At 30.2% G+C, this 23420-nt stretch overlaps 1 protein-coding gene across 1 annotated transcript in view; it reads left to right on the forward strand.

The window, feature by feature from the left end:
• LOC123302639 (transcriptional coactivator yorkie-like) overlaps positions 1-14226 on the forward strand; it is a 33413-nt gene extending 19187 nt beyond the window's left edge. The window contains exons 2-6 of the mRNA XM_044885673.1: positions 11223-11503; positions 12455-12636; positions 12701-12884; positions 12962-13053; positions 13772-14226. Of these exons, the coding sequence (XP_044741608.1) occupies positions 11223-11503; positions 12455-12636; positions 12701-12884; positions 12962-13053; positions 13772-13873 (841 nt within the window). The 3' untranslated portion in view covers positions 13874-14226. The remainder of the gene's footprint in view (positions 1-11222; positions 11504-12454; positions 12637-12700; positions 12885-12961; positions 13054-13771) is intronic.
• Positions 14227-23420: the final 9194 nt, after the last annotated feature.

The following is a 23420-nucleotide window of genomic DNA, read 5'->3' on the forward strand; positions in this document are numbered from 1 at the left end:
ATGATCCCATATCTATCATGTCTAGTCTATATGTGATTGAGCCAACCACATGAACATTGTTGTTACTGATAGACAGAGAATTTGAATAAACTTATTGATCATTTTTATAAATAAGATATTTTTAATAATAATTTTATCTTTGAGTCACTCATTCCCGACTATTTGTTATAACTTGAGATCAAGAATGAAAAGAAAAATAATTAGGCATGTGGAGCTCAAGCTTTTACAAATAGTCAGGTATAAGTGAATCATAGATAAAACTTTTTTTCTACTTTTTAGTGCAATAAAAGCTTGTCCCTTAAAAAGTATTTTTTATTAAATTTCGAAATAATGTGGTTTGGGATGAAGTTAAGGAAGAATTCTCATGAATCATGATTCATATGAATCAGTATTTTTTTTAAGTAAAGTATAAAAAAACACAGTAAATATACTAATATACATATATTCGTTTCTATTGCTTGTTCTAAATATAATAACATAACCTATACACATCCAAAACACACACACACACCCATTACACACATACACATGGGTTAGAGGACGTATTATGGTCTCTTGTTCTTTTTAACTTGGTGTAGTATACTTAGTTTAAATAAAAAAAGATGGTTTTATTTATATTATAATAATACTATCTTTTTTTATTTACATTTAGTGTAATACACCAAGGTTAAAAGAACAGATTTATAAACACACCAGCAGTGTGTACTGTTTAGTGTGTAATGTGTAGACTCATATTTATTTCGTTTGTTAGCTTATGAAGTATACTTGTACCAGGGTTGTCTTTAAAATATTCAGCACCCGCTTCTAACGAGGTATGCAAGGATTGGATAATACTAGGGATTTCAATAAAACTTTATAATTACATTTATTGATTAACAAAGTTTACAAAAATCATTGGACTTTTAATTAATTTTTTTATCGTTCAAAGTTGGCTGAAAAAATGATGAATCATATAGGTTATCCTTTTCAATTGGATATTTCTATATCAAAAAATCTAGAGAGAGTGATAAAAAACTATCTAAAATATTAAGACAATCTTGTAGTTTATAAAAATTACCATAAAAATATAAGGTTGTCGATGATATCAAAACAAAATTTTAATTTAATTATGAGTTCATTGAAGATCCATTATTTAATGAACAGAGACGACCATAGTTAGTTTATTAATGATTGAAGAGCGATATCTATATTATCAAATTTATAAGCATCTCTTGCACACAATATATTATATATTTTTATAGTTGCGTGGTATTATAAAGCTAAGAAAAATCACATTATTTGACTACAGAGCATGTATTTGGTTTGTATGTATGTACCGTGCAATAAACCAAGACATTTTTACAATCATTTTAAAATTGGCGAAGTTTTCTTTACTTAAAGATGTATGAGCGTGGATATACGCAGCGTGAAATCCATGTATGTGTGACTATCTAAGAGTGGATATCTTTCTTTACTTACGTGACATAATCAAATGATTGCGTCATTAACACTGTCTATACATGGTATTTCAACAATTAACTCAGTCAATTGTTTGTTTTCACTTTTTCATTTTTTAAATCATAATTTTTTGGTGTAAATCAGATATTAATGTAACGTATAAATCAATTTTTCTTTAGGACAAAAATCTATTTTCCCGTTTGAGTTGAATTTCCTTGTGTCGTCTCCATTCTAAAACAAGTGAAAACAAACCATTGACTGAGTTAATTGTTGAAATACCATACATAGTCAGTGTTGATTTCTTTATCACATAACACATACAAACATGTGACACATACATAACTGATAATCAAGTATAGTACATATTATAAAATTTCCGCCTAATTGGCGCCCTCACGGGTAAACAGTGATGTTTACGAACAAGTGTTTCAAACAAAAGTTGTTTAATTTTTGATAAGGAACGTTTTTTACATTTAAACTTTTGTTCTATCTCTAACGGTTTACAAGATGGGTCCTACGGACCCAAGACCCAATTGACCTATGATGCTCATTTACGAACTTGACCTCACTTTTTACGTCCTGAGTACGCTGTAAAAATTTCATCTCGATATCTTTTTTCGTTTTTGTGTTATCGTGTCCACAGACGGACGGACAGCCGGAAATGGACTAATTAGGTGATTTTATGAACACCTACGACAAAATTTTTTTCCTAGCATCATTATTTTTAAGCGTTACAAACTTGGGACTAAACTTAATATACTATGTATATTTCATATATGCATGGTATAAACATCCATTGAGCGTTTTTTTTAAGAGAGGCCCCAAATCGACCCTGTTCTATAAAGTATACGTATACACTTCAGACGAACAAAATGTTCTTAGGCTCTGCTCTCTCTCAGCTCAGTCACAAATGAATATTATAATTATAATACATTTTGTATAATAAACATAAGATTTAAAACATTGCAATGTAAGTTGTCAAGGTTGTTATTGGTTGTATATGTAGTCAAACGAACTGTAATCTGTATTTACTGTATACTATATACATGTATCATGTATATACAAGATGAGCCATTTTAATCTATACACTTGAATGCACAATGAAAAAAAAATTAAAATAATGACATCACTCCGAAGTTAGCTGTTTCAAAATTGAAATAAAGTAAAGATACTTTCAAACAATTTAATAATGATTGGAACAAGTACAGCTATTGAATTGAATAGGATTGAATTTAAAATATAAATTCATTGATACAAAATCATTGAAGTTAAATAAACAAAATTATTACTTCTATGAAAGAGATTGATTTTAAATTTAAAGTCATGCATTTTATATTATTTTACATTTGCTTTAAATATAGGATTTGGTTATTACGAACACATAGTTGTCATGTTTAGTCCATATGTGATTGTGTCAACTACATAAAGATTGTTGTTACTAACTTACAGTGAGTTTGAAATAAACTTATTGATCACAACCAGCGGTGGTCTTAAGACACTATAATCAACATTAATCCATAAGTCGATGGTTCAAGTCCGACTTGAAGAAATCTAGTTTTTTTTATATAAACCTAATAAATCTGCTCATGTGGTTGTGCCAATCAGATCAGTATTTTGTTATAATATTCATAAGTGGTAGAATCAATCAAAAATATATTGTTTAAAACTATGTTTCATTTCAAAACAACAATATTTGAAATTTGTTTGTGTTAACATGCGTTTGTGTCAACTTCACCACTCAACCCCGTACGATAGTTGTATCACATTCATGGCCCCATTCGCCATATTTGACCTCGCGATGAAGTTGAGACAACCTTATATCGGTTTGGTATTAAGAATTTATTTTCAGTGTAGGTCCAATTTGAGGATGTATAGATTAAAATGTATCACTCTGTATATTTAGTGTATATACTGTAGCATCTAGTTTACTGTAATGTTGTAGCTTGTAGTGTTTTAGTTATATGTACGTCATAACACGAGTTCATTCATATAATTGTTTATAATTATCACTATCTGTTTTTAAAAGTATATGACTGACTGACTGACTATTAAACTATAAGTATGACTTGACTTGACTATAAGAATACATCATCTTTGTATTCTTATTATATTATTATTATTTGAATATTAATAATTTTCATCTTATTACTTGGAAGTGTGTGTACATTATAGATGATGTGGGGTTTTTAAATGTGGGTCCAAATATCCATTTTAGGCAATCAAATTCTGAAAACACTAAATATTTGACAATTAACATAATAATTTCCAAAAAATCTTTATATTTTAATAAAAAATAGTTTTTAAGGGACAAGCTTTAATTAGTCCATTTCCGGTTGTCTATCCGTCTGTCTGTCTGTCAACACGATAACTCAAAAACGAAAAGAGATATCAAGCTGAAATTTTAATAACATGCTTAGGACGTAAAAAGTGAGGTCGAGTTCGTAAATGAGCAACATGGGTCAATTTTACTTGCTTTTATTGTACTAAAAAGTAGAAAATAATTTTATCTATGAATCACTCATACCAGACTATTTGTTAAAGCTTGAGGCGCTTAATATAAAAAAAATTAGGCATGTGGAGTAGATGAGGCGTTTCCATTCTTTTTTGATACTTCAAATTGAACGCCTCAAGCTTTTACAAATATTCGTGTATGAGTGACTCATAGATAAAATTATTTTCTACTTTTTAGTACAATAAAAGCAAGTAAAATTGACCCATGTTGCTCATTCACGAACTTGACCTCACTTTATACATCCTAAGCACGTTATTAAAATTTCGGCTTGATATCTCTTTTCGTTTTTGAGTTATCGTGTTGACAGACAGACAGACAGACGGACAGACAACCGGAAATGGACTAATTAGATGATTTTATGAACACGTATATCAAAATTTTTTTCGTAGCATCAATATTTTTAAGCGTTACAAACTTGCTACTAAACTTAGTATACCTTGGTATCCATACTAATATTATAAATGCGAAAGTAACTCTGTCTGTCTGTCTGTTACTCTTTCACGCCTAAACGGCGGAACGGATTTTGATGAAATTTGGTATGGTGATAGATGATAACCTAGAAATGGTCATAGGCTATAAATAATCACGTCATCGTACTTAGGAGGTAGGAAGTAGGCAGAAAACTGAATTGAGTTAGTGATTTTTTTATGGTTTTTGCTGGGAGTTTTGCTCTATCATGCCTAAACGGCTGAACGGATTTTGATGAAATTTAGTTAGGTGATAGATAGTAACCTAGAAAAGGATGTGGAATATGGGGGGAGGGGTGAAAGTGGGAATGTTGCCCAGCAAAGTGGGTAGTTCACAGCTAGTATTTCATATACATGGTATAAAAAGATAATTTCTACATAAACATCCGGTATTTTTTCATTGTTTTTAATGTCAAGTAATAAATAGTTTACAAACAAAAGATCAATTGATACTTTTTCAATTTTATAAATCAAATCATAATATTTGATTTAATTTGAATTATTCGTTTCTTAGATTTGATAAGTGTGTCTTAGAATTCATAAACTGTTTTCTACGATGTTTATATTTTTTCGATTTGTTGTAGAATACTTTTGGTGCGAAGAATTTAATAAAACACAACAAAAACATATATTACTAGGAATTAAATAAACAAAAATAATAAAAAGAAATCAAATAACTTTACGGCTATAATACATGTTCAAATATAAATGGCTTCATTCATTCAATGTAGGGTTGACACTTCGATAAAGTTTCGGGAAATCGGAGATAATGAAATTAATCTAATAGGGTATTATCGTTTGTCAAAAATAAATTATGAAATTTGAAAAAAGTTAAAATTGATGTAAAAATATACTTAAATATTCTGATTTCGAGTCATAAAAGCACATTTTTCTTTTATAATATTAAAATTAAAAATCGTTATTTTTAAGCTGTATATCACGTGACCTAAAACGCGGGTAAGCCCTGCTGTGATGTCCTAGCGGTATGAGTCATAGACCATCAGTTAGTTCAGTGTAGACAGCTGGGTATAATATATACATAGATAATAAGTATTTATATTTATTATAATCAGATGTCTATGAATATATCTGTCAAACTTATTTGTGTTATTTCGTGTAATGATACCCATATTACGTCATCAAATTGGATGCCCGCGTTTTTCAATCTTTCTTCTGACTATACATGGTATTTCAACAATTAATTTATTCAATTGTTTGCTTTCACTTGTTTTTATTTCTTTTGTTTTCGATTTTGAATGAATCGTTTGAAAGTGTATTGCTTGGACTTTTGGGGGGCAAGCAGCTTAACTTTTTGGATTCATTCCCTTCACTTCTTTTGGGTACCCTTTCGACACCCGAATTAAACAAGAAGTGCGGTTAAAGGAGTACATTACTCAGTAAACATACGGTATAGTTTTCATAATACGTTTTTTCTATTTAAAATGTTCGCCAAGTAAGTTTATCAGTTGGTGAGTTCCATGTAACACAGTCAAAATTGTTTATAGCGACATCTCTTCTAAGCAAAAATTAACAACTTTTGATTGAAACTTTTTATTCGTAAATGTCACTGTTTATCCGTGATGGTGCAGATTAGGTTAGAAACATTAGTATAGTTTTTCCTGAAAACACAGATAAAACGATATTTTCTAAAAATTAAACTTAGCTGCACCGATTTTTCGCCCCAAAAACCCACTGAATGCTAATTATCATGAAAATCGCTGGAGCCATCTCCGAGATTGCTGATAAACAATATAATATATTGTCAGCAAGTGATGCCTATAAATTTGATAATATAGATATCGCTCCTCAATCATTAATACTCCAACTATAATCGTCTCTGTTCATAAAAAAATTGGATCTTCGATGAATTCATAATTAAATTAAAATTTTGTTTTGATATCATCGACATCTTTATATTTTGATGGTAATTTTTATAAACTACAAGATTGTCTAAATATTTTTAGATAGTTTTTCAACACACTCTGAAAAAGATAACCATATGATTGATCATTTTTTCCATGAAGGTTATAAAGAAGGAGAACGATCGCTACGTATTAAAGCATTAGCGCGTCTGTCTCTGAAAATTTGTAGAATTTATAGTTCATTTTTCAATTTTTCAACTTAGCGATCGCAGCGCCTCACTTATTTTATCCATATTTCGGGGACAATATTTTCTATAGCGATCGTTCTCCTTCTTTATAACCTTCATGATTTTTTCAACCAACTTTGAACGATAAAAAAATTAACAAAAAGCCCGATGATCTAGGAATTTTTAGTGATTTTTATAAAGTTTTATTGAAATCCCAAGTATTATCCAATCCTTGCATACCTCCTTAACAACCATAATTGAAGGTCCCTTCAAGTTCGTTATAACTAATTTTGACTATAGTTTTCTAATATTTATGATTCAAACTAATAATATTAAAACTCGTAGTCGTATGACCTTCTGAGTTTTCCTTTTAATGCGTACGTACAACAACTAACACTCCACACTATTACTCGTTTCTTTTCTCCGTCTCTCACTTTAAACAGAATTTCACTCGTTTCTCGCTCAACTTATAGTTGCTTCCTCTTGTCTATTCTCTAAAGTCTAATCTACAATGATAATATATATTATATATATATAAAAGTTGTTTAACTTGTGTAGTAAATCTTCGAATAATAAATTTAATCATTATTATTTGTCTAATCACGTGATTTAATTGTTTCTATATATTTTTTTATTATTTTTGTAATTAAAAATATTAGATAATTAATTCAATTAAAGTGAATTATGTAATAATTTTTATTAATTCTTTTATTTGATGGCATTGATTGTGGATTCATTTCACAAATAACATCCCCCGTTTGAGGTTGTATGAGCACGGTAGTGGGGGCACAAATTTAAAAAATATTATAGACGAAAAGTAAGAATAAAATATCGAAAATTGAAAATTTTGTATAATTATTTAGCTTTCGATATTTCGAAAACCAAGACACATATCGAAAAATTTTATTCTTATTTTTCGTCTACATTCATGAAGTTATAACAAAATTCATCATCAAAGTTGAAAATAAGATAAAAATAATGAGCATTGAACTCAAACATTGTTGTCATGCTCATACATCGTCAAAATAAAAATATGAATGTTTCGTATTTATTCCCTTATTTTTAACGCTCATGTAATTTTATCCTTAATTTAATATGAATTCACTTCCTACTTAAATGATTCACAATACTTTCTTCGAACTTGAAACCCGATTTATATAAATCGTATGGCGTTCAAATTTATCTGAACAGTTCAGACTGAACTATTTGTTTCCCGCCATTAAACAAATGATACACTCTCTTCCCGCCAGATGTCTTTAAATTAAACAAAAGTGAAATGATTGTGTTTGAGAACGCAAAACAAACAGATTATGTGTATTTCTGGATATTCGATATTCGTGTTACATTCGGCTCTGTTTAGCTTGCGTTTTAACCTTCAACAACAAACATTATTCTGACATTCGATATGTGTACATCCCGTATTACATTTGCAGTGTTATGTGTTTTAGAACAGAGATAACAACTGTGTGCGAACGATTGTTGCATTCCATACCTTAGACCTTCTTTTTAAAGATTAAAATAAAACAAGTGAACACAAATAATTGACTGAGTTAATTGTTGAAATACCATGTATAGACAGTGTTGATTACGCAATCATTTCTTTTTTTTACGTCATGTAAGTAAAGAAAGATAGCCACTCTTAGAAAGCCATAACTGATATTCTCATGTGCGCTCTCACGGGTAAACAGTGATGTTTACGAAAAAAAAGTTGTAAACAAAAGTTGTTTATTTTTTTATAAGGAACATTTTTTAAACATTTACATTTGGAACATTTAAACTTTTGTTCTATCTCTGACGGTTTACAAGATCTGATTGACTTGATCTTTTTTATGTCTTGAGCTCGCTATAAAAATTGTATCTTTTTTCGTTTTTGAGTTATCGTGTTGTCAGACGGGTAGACAGACAGACAGGCGGACAGACAGACTTAAGGACAACCCGAAATTTATTTTATGAACACCTATACCAAAATTTTGTAGATATTATCAATATTTTTAAGTGTTACAAACTTGGGATTAAACTTAGTATACCATGATATATTTCATATATACAGGGTATAAAAATGTGTAATGCTAAACAAAAGAAACTGTTTATCTTAAATCACACAAAATGCGCTGAATAGTTTATATTTATTCTCTCATATAAAAGAAAACAAACAAATTCGTGAGCAGTAAATCTCCATCACTGAGGTCATATTTCCCCCCTCATTAGATATTTATAATTTAACTAGCTTCATATCCACCCACTTTACTGGGCTTAAAAGTAAATAGCTTCCACCTCTCTTGATCTCACTTATTCCCCTTCCATAACACTCGAAGGAATTGTTTTTCACAGCTAAAATATATGTACAGCTTTCAATTTTTTTAAGTGTAAAATAGGCATAATTCATTGAGTATATCAGATAAGATGGCCATGAACTATTTTACATTTACTATTTTTAATTTTTACAGAAATCTTTAATTTATGGTTCAAAATGATGATCATAGATGGAGCTTTAATATGTCAGATTAAATTTAATTTTATAATTATTTTTAAATATATCTTTGTAAATGATAGCTCATGTGTTATTCTGATGTATGATCTATACTGTCGCACAGTTTCATTCAAATCCATTCGGTAGGTTTTGCGTGAAAGCGTAACAAACAAACAAACAAGCATCCTTACTTTCACATTTATAATATGTATATAGGGATGTTTTCTATTGAAATAACAAAGTTTAACAGCTCAAATCTATAAAATTTCACATCGAAAGAGGTATGAAAAACTTTACTTGTTTATAAAGAGCATTAATGAACCACTGTTTGAAAAACGCTGATTTTGAATTATTTATTAAATTAAAAAGTGATTTTCTAATAATAAACGTTGAAACCTTCAAATAGAGAACAAGAACAATAGACTTATAAAAAAAACGTGTTTCTTAATTTTTTTTTTTTAGTTTTTCTGTTTCTTGACATTAAACTTTTAAGCCATTTGTTTACAAACAAAATGTTTTGACTACGCTTCAAGTTTCTATATTTTTTTATTTTATCAATTTTTGAACTTTGAAACAAAAACATTTACAAATTTGTCTTAATGTCACTGTCAGACAGCATGGTAGATTTCATCACCAACTGTGCTGTGTTCATGCACTTTGAAAGTACACAGAACATAAACTGTCTCTGTAACTGTAAGGCCAGACTCACATGCTCAATTTTATTGAGTCAATATCGATATTGAACAATATCTTATATACTCTAGCAAGCTTTTTTCTGTCCTAACCTTATCTGTCTTATTCCTTTATCAAATTTCATGATTCACTTCTCATTTTCAAGCTTATTATGTCTAAATTTGGTGAACAATATACTCACGGTCTATAAATGTACCGCTTAAGAAAATACACACTAGACAAATAATTTGAACGAAAAAATATCATAAATTTCGGAAATTGAAAAAATCGAAAAAATCGCAAAATACTTTTTGTATCCGAATTCAACGAAACTCAGTTTATAAGATAATTTTGACCCAAAAAATTCAAAAATCCAGTTCATTTAACGATAATACTTATGGTTGCCGAAATATGGACTGAAATCGATCTGATTATGGCGTTATTCCAGAAACTATTCTTCCAATCGTCAAATGAACCCGATTTTTGTAATTTTTGGGTCAAAATTACTTTATATACTGAGTTTTATCGAAATCGGAGATGACAAATTATTTTCGATTTTTTGCAATTTTTTTAAGGGGTACCCCTTTGAAAAAATCGAAAAAATCGCAAAATACTTTTTGTTTCCGAATTCAATGAAACTCAGTTTATAAGATAATTTTGACCCAAAAAATTCAAAAATCCAGTTCATTTAACGATAATATTCATGGTTTTCGAAATATGGACTGAAATCGATCTGATTATGGCGATATTCCAGAAACTATTCTTCCAATCGTCAAATAAACCCGATTTTTGTAATTTTTGGGTCAAAATTTCTTTATATACTGAGTTTTATCGAAATCGGAGATGACAAATTATTTCCGATTTTTTGCAATTTTTTTAAGGGGTACCCCTTTGAAAAAATCGAAAAAATCGCAAAATATTTTTTGTGTCCGAATTCAATAAAACTCAGTTTACAAGGTAAATTTGACCCAAAAAATTCAAAAATCCAGTTCATTTAACGATAATACTCATGGTTTCCGAAATATGGACTGAAATCGATCTGATTATGGCGTTATTCCAGAAACTATTCTTCCAATCGTCAAATGAACCCGATTTTTGTAATTTTTGGGTCAAAATTACTTTATATAATGAGTTTTATCGAAATCGGAGATGACAAATTATTTCCGATTTTTTGCAATTTTTTTAAGGGGTACCCCTTTGAAAAAATCGAAAAAATCGCAAAATATTTTTTGTGTCCGAATTCAATAAAACTCAGTTTACAAGGTAAATTTGACCCAAAAAATTCAAAAATCCAGTTCATTTAACGATAATACTCATGGTTTCCGAAATATGGACTGAAATCGATCTGATTATGGCGTTATTCCAGAAACTATTCTTCCAATCGTCAAATGAACCCGATTTTTGAAATTTTTGGGTCAAAATTACCTTATATACTGAGTTTTATCGAAATCAGAGATGATAAATTATTTCCGATTTTTGCAATTTTTTTATTGTGCCAAATAAGATTAACATCAAAATTTCCATCTGATTTCCAAAAAAAAAAGTTAATAAATAATTATTTTTCTTTAATTACAGTCATTTAACACGCACTACAACATGGGAAGATCCACGAAAAACAATTGCAGCTCAAGCGGCCGTAGCCGCTGCTCAACATCAGAGTGTCGAACAATTATTAGGCTCACATACAAATCAAACCCAATCACAAACTACAGCAGCAAGTGTGGTAAATAAAGCACCTTCAACAGATGCGTTAGGCCCTTTACCAGATGGTTGGGAACAGGCTGCCACACCTGAAGGCGAAATTTATTTTATCAATCACGAAACACGTACCACATCTTGGTTTGACCCACGAATACGTAAGTTAATACTTTCTCTTTTATTTTATGTAACAAGGGGATAATCGACCTAAAAAACCTGGATATATTCGGGAAAAATCAGGGAATAGTGAGGGAATTTAAGTCTCAGATCAAAAATAATCGGAGAATTTTTGCTTTAATCATGAAAAGGTCAGGGAATTTGATAAAATCAAGTCAATCGCCATTTTGGCACGAAATTGAAACCTACAAGAAGTCTGGTACAGAATATTTGGGGTCCAAAACGTTAGATTCATCGGTGAAGTCTTCAGAGGGAAAATTGAAGCATTCAGTGTTGCTTCCAGCTTCGATAGAGTCAGGTATTCTATCAGATTTTAATATGGCTAGTCACTTAGGGGCATCCTATATTGTAAATGACGGAGTTCTCTCAAGGAAGGCATAGGGAATCTAAAAATCGGGTTGCTAGGGACCAGGTTCTGTAACAACCACCTTCTACCAACTCGAGAGTACTAAATTAGGCTAGGTTAATCTAGGTTAGAGTGGCTATCTTGGGGTGAGACACACTTAAACCATGAGGTCCCTTGACATAGAGTCTGCTTGTCACCTGAACGCATCCTTTATTCCAGATGACGAAATATTCCAGAAGGCATAGGAAATCTTTAAATCGGGTTGCTTCTGACTAGATTCTGTAAGGATTACCTTCTGCGACCTCGAGAATACTAGGTTAGGTTAGAGTGATTGTCATGGGGTAACGCACTTAGATCTTATGGTCCGCTTGTCCTGGAGGCATCCTTTATTCCAGATGATGGAATCGAGTTGTTCCGGAGCAGGTTTTGTAAACATCATCCTACTCGAGAGTAATAACCTTTTACCTACTTTTTTAGATTATAAATAAATCCTTTGTATGAATTATTCCAAAGTTTAGATCATTTATTCCGTGTGTTGATCCTGGAACACGTATTTTTAACGCAAGTTTTATATTTTGTTTTTTAGCTATACCGTTACAGCGTAATCCAGCCGCTGGTGGAATGCTACCAAACAATTGGTTAAATATCAACACATTACAATCACAGGATCAAAACTCATTACAAGCTAGCCAACAAAAATTACGACTTCAATCATTAAAATTAGAACGGGAAATGTTAAAACAACGTCAACAAGAAATTCGACGACAGGTTTGTACCCAAAAAAACAATTTTGATTATAATTTAACTCAAAAATCAATTTTTAATTTTACAGCAAGAATTAATGTTACGTCAACCGAGTTCCGAATTACCAATGGATCCCTTCTTATCAGGTTTGGCTGATCATTCGCGACAGGAGAGTGCTGACAGTGGTTTAGGTATGGGTCCCACGTATTCAATGCCACATACACCCGAAGATTTTTTGGCAAATATTGACGATAATATGGATTGCGTTAGTGGTATGTATATTTCTAATTTCTATCGATAAATCATTCTAAATTTTCGAGCTAAATATTATTTTATATTCAATTTGCAGAAGGTGGAGCTGGAGGGGGTATCGATGCACCCGACTTGTCATCGCTGAATGATAATATTGATAATACTGATGACTTAGTGCCATCTTTACAAGTAAGTTACGAAAAATCTCGCAAATTTTACGTTCCATTTCGTGACGATACACGCCAACTTTTCTGACACATTCCTGATCATTCAAGTTTTTCTTAAGGCTCATACATACGGGATAAGATCGAATTAAAAATAATTTAACATAAAGTTTCATCTTCCCTGTTCTAAAATTTAAACATAGGGGATCAAATTGATCCGATCGATACAACGCCTAGTTTTAAATTGAGTCACCTTGGGAATCTTTGTTTTCTATTCAAACTGAGACGGAAAATGAATCCTTTTTAATTTCGAGTCTATTCGAGCCTGTCGGGATACGCTTAGTCGATAATTTCAATGTTTTCAGTCAAAAAGAACGATTTCTTTCCTAGTTTTGGCACTCGGGATGAACTGTAAAATTCAGAACCGTCTTAACCACCAGAGATGGACTTACTTGAGCCAGCCTCTCTTTGACGACCTCTCCGACCTAAAGTCAGTCGACGTCAAAGCCCTCTTGCTGTTCTTAAACAGCTCCAAATGGTTCATGGAGTAGTGGCCGGGGATGGGCCAACGCTTTTACGGTATCACAACGGACCTTATGGTCTAAATGTGTCCCATCCCAGGACAGCCACTCTAACCTAACCTAACCTAACCTAACCACCAGTACAAGTGCCTAAAATTCCATGGAACGTAATATTTAATTATATTCCTGTAAAAAAACTAATAATAAAATTTTGTTTTACAGTTGGGGGAAGAATTCGAAAGTGATATTTTATTAAACGATGTACAATCGTTAATAAACCCGAATACGAGTAAACCAGACAATAACGTGCTAACATGGTTGTAAAAAAACAAAAAAACATATATTCAAACGTATTGTGAACTCAAAAAAAAAAGTTTATTAATGGTGGTGTGGGCTGTTGTTTTGGCTGTAGAAATATATACTCGACCCATCAAATTTTCATCAAAAAACATAACAACAACAAAAAAAACTACACGATATATCATTTTGGTGCTATTTTCAAAATACAGTCAAAACCTGGTTATAACGACATTGGTACCGAGACCGTAAAAGTATCGGTCGCTTTAAATCGAACGTCGTTATAAGCGATATTCGATTAGCCTGTGAGCTATCAACAAGAATGGGCCTTTCGGGAACTAATTTGTTGACCTCTTTCAATCTAAATCATTCTTCTCCGAGAAAAAAATAAAAAATCGGATTGGGGGGCCTAAGTACGACCCTTTGCGTGCTCCAGTTTGTGTTTTGATAGTCGGGTTTTCATTTTTCCTCGTAGAAGGATGATTTAAATGAAAGATCCATCAAATTAGGCCCCCTCCTCTTACTGCCTCACTGCTTATAACGTCCGGACTTTGCAAATTCGTCGTTATAAACGATGTTATTATAACCAGTTTTGACTGTATTTCCTCAACAAAAGCTCAGTCTTGTGTCTTCGTTAAAACAACAAAATAAGTGATGAGAAAAATGCGTGCGCATGATTGGACAAAACATAAAACAGTGCCTTAAGTTCAAATTTTCAAAACACATCGAATTATTTACAAAAAAAGAAAAAGTTTGCTCAAAATTTCTTTTTTGTAAATACGTTGTGTTTTCATGCGTATAAATTGCTCAAAAAAAACGGCGCGAAAAGAGAGGAAATTTAAAATTGTATATATATTTAAACAATAGAAAATATTGGCAATAACGTTTTCGAATTGTCGAAAAAAAAATAACAATTACCGTCCTTGTAATAATGCCTTATTAATTTTTAAAAAAAATAACGCGAGTATGCAAAAAGAAAATGTTTTTTTTCGAAGTCGTGCAACTTTCGATGCAATAATTCTATATTTTCTAAGTGTGTACTCAAAAACGTAATTTTACCGTACGCAAGCTTATTTAAAGTTTTGCGTACTCATTAAAAATACGCATACTCATTTTATTATCCGGATTACTTCCGGTTATTACTTTCAGACGTTTTTCAATTAAAATTTTCATCAGTCGGTATATAATTTCATTTCAAATGCGATTTTTTAATTGAAAAATGCCTGGAAATTTGGTTAAGTAACAAAAAATCATGGCTAATTTATCAGATCAATAGTTACAGAATCGTTCATATCAAAGAGTATCTTCGGCTTCGACTGAGATCATATGAATTAACGGAATAAATATTAGTCCTTAAAACGTTTGGTACACTTCAATTTAAAAAAAAAAAGGCTCAAATAAAGCTAAATCGTATTAAGCGCGTTCCCAAGCTTTCCTAAGCAGAGGATTGAGAATTTTTCCTTGTTTCAAAAATTTCGGGCAAAAACATTGCAAGAAAAGGGTGAGGTCTAGTTCTCGGTTGTTGCGTACTTTATACTGCGCATCAGGCTGTTTTTTGTTTTCAATTTTTAGTCTTTTGTTTCCCATTCATGGGATTGAATTGGAAATTTCCTAATGGAGTCTATTGGATTGAATTGGAATTCAATCGGAATGAATTGGAAATTTGAATCGGAATACAATCGGACTTTTTTATCAGGGTTAAATGTGGTTGTTTTCAATAACTTAGACAGCCTGATGCGCAGTACAAAGTACGCAGCGATCGAAAATTAGACCCCGCCCAGATAGGCTTCGTAAATTCAGCCACAGGCGCTTATAGTTCGGCATAGGAGTTTCACGTCCTTATATATATGTTTGGTTTCGAGATTTAACTTCATCGAAGGATTTCAAGGTAAATTATCGGTTAAACATCAGATTTGGTGGGATCTTTCTAAAATACGCTCAAATTCATGATCCAAAATGTGAAAAAGTGAATTCGAAGTGTACTTAGAAATTCATATGATATCAGTCGAATAATTAACGTATTTCGAGTATTAAAAACGTAGAAGATGTTTTTTTCGAAGCAATGAATTATTTCTGTATATATTTAAACCGTCCAAACGTTGCCTTACTAAGTAATACTTAAATGTATAATGTAAGAAAATTTATTATAATTATTAAAAAAATGGAAAAATGCAAAAGAAGAAAAATTTGTGTATAAAAAAAACAATAAGAGAAGAACTTGTGAAGAAAACTGTGGAAAATAGTGCCTCACTGTGGAACATTATTTGTTTTTTGTTTTTAATTAATTGCAGTTTGGTTATAACGAAATTGAAAGGGCCGTTGTATTCGATGTCGTAGGAATTAATTTGGTGACCTTCTCCGAAGGAAAATGACAGACTCGTTGTCTCAAAACAAGCTGGAATACCCAAGAGCCGAGTTGGAACTTCTAAATTCGACCTTTTTGTGTTCTATCTTGTTTTTTTTTAAGATCTTCAATTTTCCTCGAAGGAGGAAAATTTCTAGGCCCTGGTAACAACATACTGATATCGTTCTAACCTAAACTGTAATTATATCGAGCAGTACTTAGCTTTACTGCCGTAGCAGTTTTTTTTTTTTAAATGTACTGATTTAATATTTTTCTTTTAATTTCGATATTATACAAAAAAAACAAAGATTTTTTTCTTTTCCTTTCTAGATTATAGGTTGTAATTTTCTCAAACGGGAAATTGATTTTGTACAAGATTTTTGTGTTAAAAGAGAGGGAAATGTTAATTTTTATCGATAATTTAAATGTTATTGATGGGAAATTAACGAGAAAAACGGAGTTTTCTTCATGATTTTGAAACAGTAATTGTTTAAACATTCTGTTTATATCAAGTTTAATATCAGTACTTGATTTTTTTAACTTTTCAAATAGATTATTGGGCATCGACTCAATGAAAATTCTGTTTAAATAAAAGGGTAATTTGTTACTATTTTGCAAGAACTACTGAAAATAAGAGACATATCGAAAAAATTAAGTATTTAATTACTCTGAGTATACTGTGTTTATTGCCTGTCTCTGAGTATATTTATTTAACAGCTACGGCTGACGGATCCAACGACTTTTCTACATCACCTCTAATTTGAGTGCTCAATTGAATCACAGCACTTTTGTTCCCCCCAAGTTGATTTTTTCATCTGGGAATTTAACCGGTAAATTGGTCTAGAATATCCTAGCTGCCGTACTAGACTCTTGTATAACATACAAAATGTTCAACCTTCGAGAATTTTGGAAAAATCAAACATTTCTTGAAGGAAACTCCCTGAACAAAGGATTTTCTCATAAAAATTTTGTACAAAATACAATTTTTGTTGTATCGTTTGTATGTAATTTTCTCTTTTTACAGAACAAATCAAAAGAAAGCAATGTTATTTTATACAGGGTGTATCAAATATTCGGGTAGCCAAATAATTTTGTATGTATATTAAATACTTTTCAAAAAAGTTTCATATACACACATTTCAACTACGTTTTTATTTGCATCCACATACTTGACACACCCTGTGTATAATTATATATTATATTAATTTTACAAGCAATAATCTTGTATAAAAAAAAAATTAAAAAATTTTTATGGTGTAAGTAAATAAGCGAAATATTAAAATATACAAAAAATTTAAAAAAATTATTATTATATAAAGTAAAGTAGTGTTTTTGCAATTCAAGTAACGACTCAGTACTCCATGCGCATGTGTGAGTATTATGTCTGTTGTCGTTTTTGAATGTGCATGAAATAAAAAATTTATATATATATTTATATACATATATATAAATATTATTTATTATCTTAGAATGTATACAAGCTTTTCTTAGAATTTTCTACGGGAAAATTTCCGGTTCTCTTTGATACTAAATTATCATCAATTCAAAATTTTAATGGATTGTTCTCAATTTTTGATAACAAGTGAATATTTGTAACAAGAATCAATTTTCTCTACACGCTTTGCTCTGTCGTTATACTTTCGACATTACATAAATGTTAGAATTTCTGTGCCTTTAAAAAGTTATGCAATATTTTTTTAACTAGTTATATTTCCCCATCTTCCATGGTATCCTCAAAATCCGGCGTTCAAAAATCGCATTGTCATTTGCAGTATTTATTACTCAAGATTCGGTTTCGGTTTTTTAATTTAACGAGTGTTCTTGAGTATATTCGAAAATTAGTTTGGGTCCAAATCCAAACCCTTTCCTTTTTTGTTTTGGTGCCTTTATCTGCCTTTTATGAACAGTGCCTTATTTTTTTTAAATAATTCATTAAAATTTAAGTATTTTTCTAAAGTACAAATAAATTATTGCCTATTATATTCAAAATTATTGATGATTTTTAGTAATAAACAAAAAAACAACCTAACCCTCCACCACCCCCCTCTATTCTAAAATAAAAAAACAGTCACAGTATACTTTCTAAGATAAAAACAAATAATTCTTTGTAATTTTTATTATTTAAATAATAAATATAAATAAAAACATTTTTTCTAGATATTAATAATTGTATGTGTTGCTCTTTAAATATACAGGCTGGGTCAAAAATTTATACACTTTTAAAGTTGTACTAGCGAGTATATCGAATCAGGGGAGCGATGTAGATTGATCGCAATAAATTGCTTTAGTTCTTATTTCGCTTGCTCTTACCAATTACACAGTATTAATCTGTTAAACCTTCCGCAATTTTCAATGATTCAACATTCATGGAAAGGCGAACAAGACTTTGTGACTCCGTCACTCCGCGTGGTTCTCCCGTGAATAAGAGGTCCCTCTTCCCTCCCCCGTTTGGTATTATCGCTATGACGACTTCAAAACTGCATAAATTTTTGTCCAGCCTATATAAAACAAAACAAAAAAACGTGTTTTTATACTACAAGTCTTTTATTTTTAAAAAAACATTATTAAACAAAAAAACTCAATTTTAAAAAATAGAATAATAATTATTATAAATAAAATAAAGTAATTAGTGTCTCTCATTTTTAAATAAATCAAAAAATTCAATAATTATATGTCATATATTGTATTTATAGGTTATACCATTTATATTAATTATATGTTTAGATGAGACATTTTGAACAAAGAAAATGTTTGTGGAAAATTAGTGTGTGCTATGGGTGTGCATGCATGTGATAAAAACTGCACGAGAAAATTTTTTGTTTAGTAGATTCATTCTCAATCTATTCTGGAAAAAAGGTGGTCGCGGGAAATCTCAATGACCCAGGCACCCCTAAGTAATAAAATATATGTGCCCTGTTCGAAAAGTTTTTACAAAATTATTGATTTCATTCTCGACAAACAATTAAAAATGTATCGGGTTCTGAAACATGTTTCGAGATGATTTTTCTATTGTAAATCGCTAGGAAATCAATAAAAAACGAAGTTGTGGGCGCATCGTGAATTGGCATCACTCTGTGTCAAATCAAACGCAAAAGTTGAACCATTCTAAGTGGCATTACTATTACATTACATGTAATTCACATATAATGCTATAGCTATATCACTTAGATTGGTAAAACATGTGCATTTTATGTGACACAGAGTGTTCATCAGTTCTTGTCGAACTAAAGACGGTCACATGACAGTTGTCAGTCGTGAGCAGATGATAATGACGTCTGCGCGGCTGGGTTTTTGATTATCGAATTGCTGTCGCAGTATTCGCAATTATTGATTTTTATTAATTACAACGAATGGACGCATAATAATTTTGCAAAGAGTTTTGGAATAAAATCTCAGAAACTGTCAATTTTTACTTTGACAGGTAGAAACTTTTGAGTTGAAAGTTCAAACTTTCGAAAAGAACTATGGATGATTCAAATTCAATCTTTTCGTTTGGAATTGTGAAAAAATTTGATTGGGAATCAATTTGAGAACAACACACCCTTTACGATGAATTTTCTAGGGATGAAAAATAACTGAAACTTTCGCTGTTATTAAAACGTTATTAAAAAGATAGTCTTTTAAATATTTCGAATGCACTTGAATATTGAGAAAAATCGTTGAGTTTTGGAAGTGCTTGAGCACCGATGGCCCACACTAATTTTGGTAAACCTGTATATATTTTATCTACAATATTAATTTTACTTCGTGATATATCGAAACTAAATAACTGTTTAATTTTTTAGGTGCAATTCACTTAGAATTTATAATTTACTTTTTTTTTTGTTAAATAGAGAGGATTTTTCTTTCAATTTTTCTTTAATTTACTATAGCGTCGCTCAATTTGATGCAAAAAAAAGAATTTTATTGTGAAAACTCTTGTTATATTCGTAAATTTTTATTTGTGAGAAGAAAAAGTGCCTTTTTTTCATATAATGAACTGAATTTTTTTTAAATAAAATTGCCTTAAATTAGAATTTTTTATGTAGAATTTTATTGGCTTCGTTATTTTTTTTTCCACGAAAATTATTTCTATTTTTTACTCATATTCGTTTCAAATCTTTATTAATCGAAATGGTTTTCGAAAAAAAAAAACAACGTTGTTTAATTTTGTTAGAATTTCTTAAAGAATTTTATAATCAATATTTGTATTTGTAAAAGAAAATTACGTGCTCATTTTTATTCGAAATTAAGTTTTCTATCTCGAAAATTGTGATTATTTTTAAAATAAATCAGTCACTATGTTAAATCTGCTCACACGGTTTTTAAATTATTAACTCTTTACTTTCTTAGCAAAGATACGAACCGTGTTTCATTTACAACCATTTTTCTATTTTATTAACAGATGTCAGTTCATAAAAAAAAATTCGTTAACAAATCGAAGATTATTGCAATCGGAATTGACTTTAATTTTTTGTCTTCTAAAATTTTAGAAGACAAAATATGAAACAAATAGAAAAATTAGAAATAAACTTGGAAGTTTGATAACAGATCATAGAGGTATATAATATCTGTATAATATTCTTATAACACGTCTATGTCACAGACTTAAATTAATTCAATATGGCGTCTAGTTTATTTTAAATATAACCAAACAATATGAGATATATAAAAAATCGTATTATTTCTAAAAGAAAGAAAATTTCTTAAGAAAACTCTGGAAATGATTTCGTGTATTTTAAGTTTTTAATGCTCAGTATTTTTTAATTTTTTTTGACAATTAACAAACAAACAAAACGAACAAAGTTTTTGTTTCCAAAAAAGTTTTTTTTTTATAATATTATTATTATTATTAATTTTTAATTATTATTGGTCAGATGGTATTTTCTCTCGAAAACATGTAATAGAATTTTTTTTGTCTCTCTGTTTATAATAATAATTTGTGCATTTTTCTTTGTTTTTTCGATTTTTTTGGAAATTTTTCAAGTACCAACTTTATAAAAAAAAAGTTTTTTTTTTTTAAATTTGAGTTGCATTTTATTCAACAGATATTCAATAATTTTAGGTTTGGATTATAACAAATATTTAAAAGAAATATATCTTCTATATATAATTTTAAAAAGGAATTTTTATTTATTTGGAGCATGGTCAAAATTTACCCATCTCTCTTTAAATCCTATAATTTAACAACTTCCTGGCCCGACAATCTTTTAGAGAACCGAAAATTTTCTTATTTTGAAAGAAATGTCATCTGTTTTACTCTTTTTATTTCATGGAGTCTTCGAACAAGTTTTATCCAACTTTAATAAGTGAAGGATATATTTAAACGAAATTTAGGCCAATTTTGTCCATAAGGAATCTTCCTTCAAATTAATAAAAACAATCTTTAAATATTTTAGTAGGTCTATAATTATTTATTTTTAGGATGTCTACAATTATTTTCATTATTCAGGTCTATATATTTTACAGGTCTATGATTATTTAAAAATGTTGATACCAGAAAGGTCCAATTTTTCTTCAAAGACTTTTAAACCAAATTCACAAATTTTCCGTAGAAAACATATAAAATTTTGCGTTTGTATCCTACAGTTTATTCAATTTTTAATTATAAATCTTTCAAATTGGCAGCAATTTAACGAAAATAGTGTTTAATAAAATAGTAACAATTCTACACTATACCCCACCAAAATTAAAACTTAAACAAAATAAAAGCGTGCTTTGACTTTTTCATTTCCTTTTCGTTATTAGAAGGATGAGTAGACGTTAGAACAGTTAAAAAGTGGAAGAGAATAATTAATCATGGCACCAGGTTTTTCGAAACACTTGAATCGTAGTTTCATTGTGTCTATTTCTGATACCAAATCGAGTATAAGCATGAAAGCACAGATATCGAAAACTATGGCATTTAATTCCAACGGGAGTATTTCTGGAACGAATTCGAGTTCAAACACGAATATGGAAGTTAAAATAACAATAGAAATTGAACCATCGGCTCTTGAATGGAAAAATGGCGAAGTAATACTTAAATTAAACAAAAACAAATTGCAAGAAATTCAGCGAAAATATCAAGAAATCCTTCAATTGAAAAAGGCACAAAAAATCATTGAAATCACTCCACCTAGCAGCTGCAACAACTCAAGTAATTGCGATTCACAGTTATGCAACTTAACTCCACGTGAATACTACGAAATTCAGGCAAATCGAAGATTTATTTGCGCACAAGATACCCGTTTAAATGAAAGTTATGCTTTTGAAAATCGACCAAGAACAAAATTAACACGGCAATGTCATACGCAAGATATTTTACCAAATATTCCACAGGCCAGACTACATCAATCTTCACCGAAACCGAAAGAAAATCTATCGAAATCACGACAAGCAGATGATAAAAAAGAACTGGAAGAAATTATTCAAAGAGCAGTGGATCGTAACAAATCGCCGGAGGAACGTGCATTCGCGGAGCTTATAAATAATGGAGCTGAAATATCATTTGAGTCGATACCAGCGACTCCGGAACATCCAGTGGAAAATCAGTGCTGGGAAACAGCTGAGAATAATTGGTTGACACCAAATTTATCACCAATATTGAAAGAATAAATATTTACAATTTTCCTTGTTTATTGTTAAGAAAATTGATCAGTGTCGGACTTCGAAATTTTCTCAATAATTTGCTGGTAAGATCTTAATTTTAATTTTAAAATCTTAATTTTGTTCGCAGCATTTGATTGTTCGAGAGAACAATACTAAGATAGTTTTAGAGGGTAGATTATTTCAAAACACAGTTCCATCACATAGCGCCATCTAAATTTTACAGAGTAATGTTTTTCATAAATTTTTGAATTAGGAATCATCAAAATTTGATTGAAATTTTTTAAGAGCCTTGAAAATGCAAAATTTTTTATTGTTTCCGAGTAAATCTGACCCAAAAAATTAAAAAGTCCAGTTTATTTGACGATTAGATGAACATTTTCCGAGATATGTACTAAAATGGAACCGAAAAAAAATCCAGATTAGATCACAATTAGATGAATAGTTTCCGAGATATGACCTAAAATCGATTAAAATACAGTTTTATTTCAGTAAACTATTCTTCCAATCGATAAACGACCCCGATTTTTGTAATTTTTGGGTTAAAATTACTTGACATAACATAAGTTTTATCGAAATCAAATACAAATTTTTGTGAACTAATTATCAGTAAAAGTAATTTTCAGTAAAAATCAAATGAAACAAAATTTTCTTTAAGACCGA

This window comes from Chrysoperla carnea, chromosome X (genome assembly GCF_905475395.1).
Source record: "Chrysoperla carnea chromosome X, inChrCarn1.1, whole genome shotgun sequence".
NCBI lineage: Eukaryota > Metazoa > Arthropoda > Insecta > Neuroptera > Chrysopidae > Chrysoperla > Chrysoperla carnea.